The 3870-nt window shown below is 47.7% G+C and overlaps 1 protein-coding gene across 1 annotated transcript in view; it reads right to left on the bottom strand.

Moving 5' to 3' along the window:
- Positions 1 to 3870, bottom strand: part of Ceacam20 (carcinoembryonic antigen related cell adhesion molecule 20) — a 25284-nt gene that overhangs the window by 13141 nt on the left and 8273 nt on the right. The window contains exons 5-6 of the mRNA XM_021166149.1: positions 2474 to 2752; positions 583 to 861 (exon numbers count right to left, since the gene is read on the bottom strand). Coding sequence (XP_021021808.1) covers positions 583 to 861; positions 2474 to 2752 — 558 coding nt within the window. The remainder of the gene's footprint in view (positions 1 to 582; positions 862 to 2473; positions 2753 to 3870) is intronic.

Raw genomic sequence — 3870 nt, 5'->3', positions numbered from 1 at the left:
GGGGGAGGGGGAGGGAAGGGGGAGGGGGAGAGGGAAAGGGAGAGGGAAAAGGAAAGGTAAGGTCTAGGACCAGCCTAGGCTACACAGAGAGAACCTGTCACAGAAAAAGTAGTATCGTAAGACTGCAGGAATGGCTCAGCGGTTAAGGGCACGTACAGCTTTTGAAGAGGACCCAACCTCAATTTCCCAGTACACAGGTCTGGCAACTCACAGCTGCCTATATCTCCAGCATCAGACAGTCTGCCACCTTCTTCTGGCCGCTGAGGGCACATGCATTCATGTGCACATACCCACACATCTAGACACACATCCATATAATTAAAGAACATTTTAAGTAACAGCAAAAAACCATTTACTGGTAAGAAAATTAAGATTCAAACAACTCAAAGAAGTTTCTGGAACACACAGTAGAAAGTACAGGCTGTCCGAGCATGAGGTGTTGGGATTCTGTGACTCTGGACTGGAAATCTAGCAAGTCACTGTCACACTCCAGGCCATGATAGAAGAGAGGCAGGTGGCTAGAGCCACATGGGGAAAAACCAGATGGATTCCAGATCCAGAAAGGAACATTAAGCAACTCACCTACCACCATGACCAGGACAGAGGCAGATCGGGCCAGGCCGGTGACATCATTGGAGCTTGTACAGCTGTAAATGCCCTGATGCTCCTGCCTCAGTGCCTTGATGCTCAGCTGCTCCCCATCAAGCACCTTAGAGGAGTGTTCATGGGTCCAGTGATACCTGGCACCTGGTATGGATTCAGCCCGGCAATGCAGGGTCAGGCTGGAGTTGAGCATTGCCTCAATGGTGCTGACCACTCCAGACGCTGGCCCCTGGGTGATTTCCACTCGGTCGGGGCCATCTGCAAAGTCACACATCGTGAGCCTCCAATGCCACAGGCAAAATTACCAGATTTTTTTTTTCTTTTCTGCTTTTCCTGTTTCTTTTGCTTGTGTTTTGCTTTGGAGGTTTATGCTGTTGTTATCGTCATCGTTGTTATTTTGGTACTTATGGATTTCATTTGTTTGTTTGCTTGTTTGTTTTTCGAGACAGGGTTTCTCTGTGTAGCCCTGGTTGTCCTGGAACTCACTCTGTAGACCAGGCTGGCCTCAAACTCAGAGAGATCCTCCTGCCTCTGTCTGCTGAGTGCTGGGATTAAGGGTTGCACCACCACTGCCTGGCAGTCTTTTGGTTTCTGGTTGGTTTTAATTTGTTTTGCGGCAGACTCAAAGAGCAAAGGCTATTCTCAAACTCACTCTTTAGCCAAGAATGACCTTGAACTCCTGACTCCCCAGCCTCCATGTCTTGAATACTAGGATTGTAGCCAAGTACAACCACAGGTGGCTTAGCTTTCCTCCTTGGTTTAAACTAAAGGAATTCCAGCTTTCACCTGGAAAACACAGGCTCTCCTGGGTTCTGTTATTTTGTTTTGTCTTCAATGATTGATTGGTTGGTTGGTTGATTGATTGATTGATTGATTGATTGATTGATTTACAAGGTCTCTCTGTGTAGCCCTGGCTGTCCTGGAACCCACTATGTAGACTATGACGGTCTTGAACTCACAGAGATCCACCTGTCTCAGCTTCCAGAGTGCTAGGTAGGTCTGTGCCACCACACCCAGCTTTGACTTTTGTTTGAAATTGTGGGTACGCATGTGTTCACATATGGGGGGGGGGCTGGTGCAGTTGTCTCCCTTATCTAGTTTCTCAGACTCTCATCTCTGTGGTGAGGAACATGCATGTGGCATGACATGCATGTGGCATGCATGCAGGGGATGACTTGCAGGAGCTGGTTTTCTCCTTTCACTCTGTGACTCCTAAGGAATGAACTCAAGTGGTCAGGCTTTGGGGCAAGCACCTCAACACCCTGAGCCATCGTGCTGGCCCTTGTTTATCTCTTTAGGGTCTATCTGCTACACTACACATTGCATAATGCCTGAGACAGACCTGCCCAACCTGCAGATCCATGCCTCGCACGCAAACAGCTTGAAGTTCAGTGGTTCCCAACCTTCCTTCCCAATGCTGCAACTCTTACAGTTCCTCATGCTGTGGTGACCCCACCACCACCACCACCACCATAAAATTATTCCATTGCTACTTCATAACAGTAATTTTGCTACTGTTACGAATCATGATGTAAATTTTTGAAGAGAGAAGGTTGCCAAAGGGCTGAAGCCCTCTAGGTGATGGGTTGACCACTTAAAAGGTTAGGTTTCTCTTTTCCCTCTCTATCCTTTCTTCTCTTTTTTTTTTTTTTTTTGTTGTTGTTGTTGTTGCTTTTATGTGTTTGCCTTTTCAGATCATTGCTGATCTCAAATTTGTAATCCTCCTGTCTCAACCTCCTGTGTGCTGGGATTATAAGTGTGTAGCACGCATCCAGAAAGAATTGACTCCTTAAAAAGGTGGGCATAGGGAAAAGACAAAGGGAGGGAGGGAGGGAGGGAGGAGGCAGAGACCCCAGACCCCACCACTCACAGTTGATGGTGAGCTTCAGGGGGACGCTGCGTGCCTGGCTACCCGAGTTCCACACCTCACACTCATAAGGCCCAATATCATCTCTCTGAAGGCCATGGATGGTCAAGGTTCTGTTTTGGGATGACAGTGTCAGGCGCTCACTAGGCCTGAGTGGCTGACCCTTTAGAAACCAATGGACACCAACCCTCTGGTGGCTGGTTTTGCAGGTCAGCGTCACAGAGGTGGCGTTCTCCACAAGGGCCAAGGTTGGGAACTCGATATTCGGTGCAGTCACTTTTTCTGGAAACACACAGAGATACAGGTTTAGATCAAGGAAGGATTCCTAAGACTCCTACACTGCCAGAGGTGGCACAGGCCTTCAATCCCAGGACTTGGGAGGCAGGTGCATCCCTGTGAGTTCAGGGCCAGCTTGATCTACATAGCAAGTTACAGGTCAGCTAGGCTATATAGTGAAATCATGTATCAAACCAACCAAAATAAAAACAACCCTGAGTTTTCCAGGGGTGTGTGTGTGTGAGAGAGCATGTGTGTGTTAAGGACTGGACCACAGAGCTTATATGTAGAACACGGGTGGCTTTTGTGGATGAGTAGGTATGCATGACAGTAGTAAAAGAATGTTACGTGTTGCCAGGCGGTGGTGGCGCACACCTTTAATCCCAGCACTTGGGAGGCAGAGACAGGCAGATTTCTGAGTTCGAGGCCAGCCTGGTCTACAGAGTGAGTTCCAGGACAGCCAGGGCTACACAGAGAAACCCTGTTTCGAAAAACCAAAACCAAAAAAAAAAAAAAAATTAAAAAAAGAATGTTACGTGTTTTGTGTGGGAGAAGATTTTGTGGAATTGGGGTGTGTTTATGGGGACTGTTAATTTTGTGCCTGGTTTATATGTTGTGTTATGTGTGTGTTATGATTGTGAATTGTATGAACAGAATGCACACGCACTCTGTGTTTACACACACACACACACACACATCTTGTATCTGAGTGTGTTTTCTATATCTGTGATATTGCATATGTTATGGTACATATTGCGTGTTCTTTACATGTTTTATTGGAGACGGCTATATGTATGGTATGTATATGTATGTTGCCTGGGTCTATATATTTTATGTTGTTTGTTTTGTAGTATCAGGGACTCGACCTAGAGACTCCTAAATTCTAAACAAGTGCTTTTCCACTGAGCCACACCCCCAGCCCCTCACTGAGAGATTATAGACAGGGGCTCTACCACTGAGCCACGCCCCCAGCCTCTCACTGGAAGATTCTAGGCAGGGGCTTTACCACTGAGCCACGCCTCCAGCCCCCTCCCTGGGGGATTCTAGGCAGGGGCTCTACCACTGAGCCATGCCCCCAGCCCCCTCCCTGGGGGATTCTAGGCAGGGGCTCTACCACTGAGCCA

The sequence above is a fragment of the Mus caroli genome, chromosome 7 (assembly GCF_900094665.2).
Source record: "Mus caroli chromosome 7, CAROLI_EIJ_v1.1, whole genome shotgun sequence".
Lineage (NCBI taxonomy): Eukaryota > Metazoa > Chordata > Mammalia > Rodentia > Muridae > Mus > Mus caroli.
The sequence above is the reverse complement of the archived record's forward strand: the minus strand, read 5'-3'. Positions and strand labels throughout refer to the sequence as shown.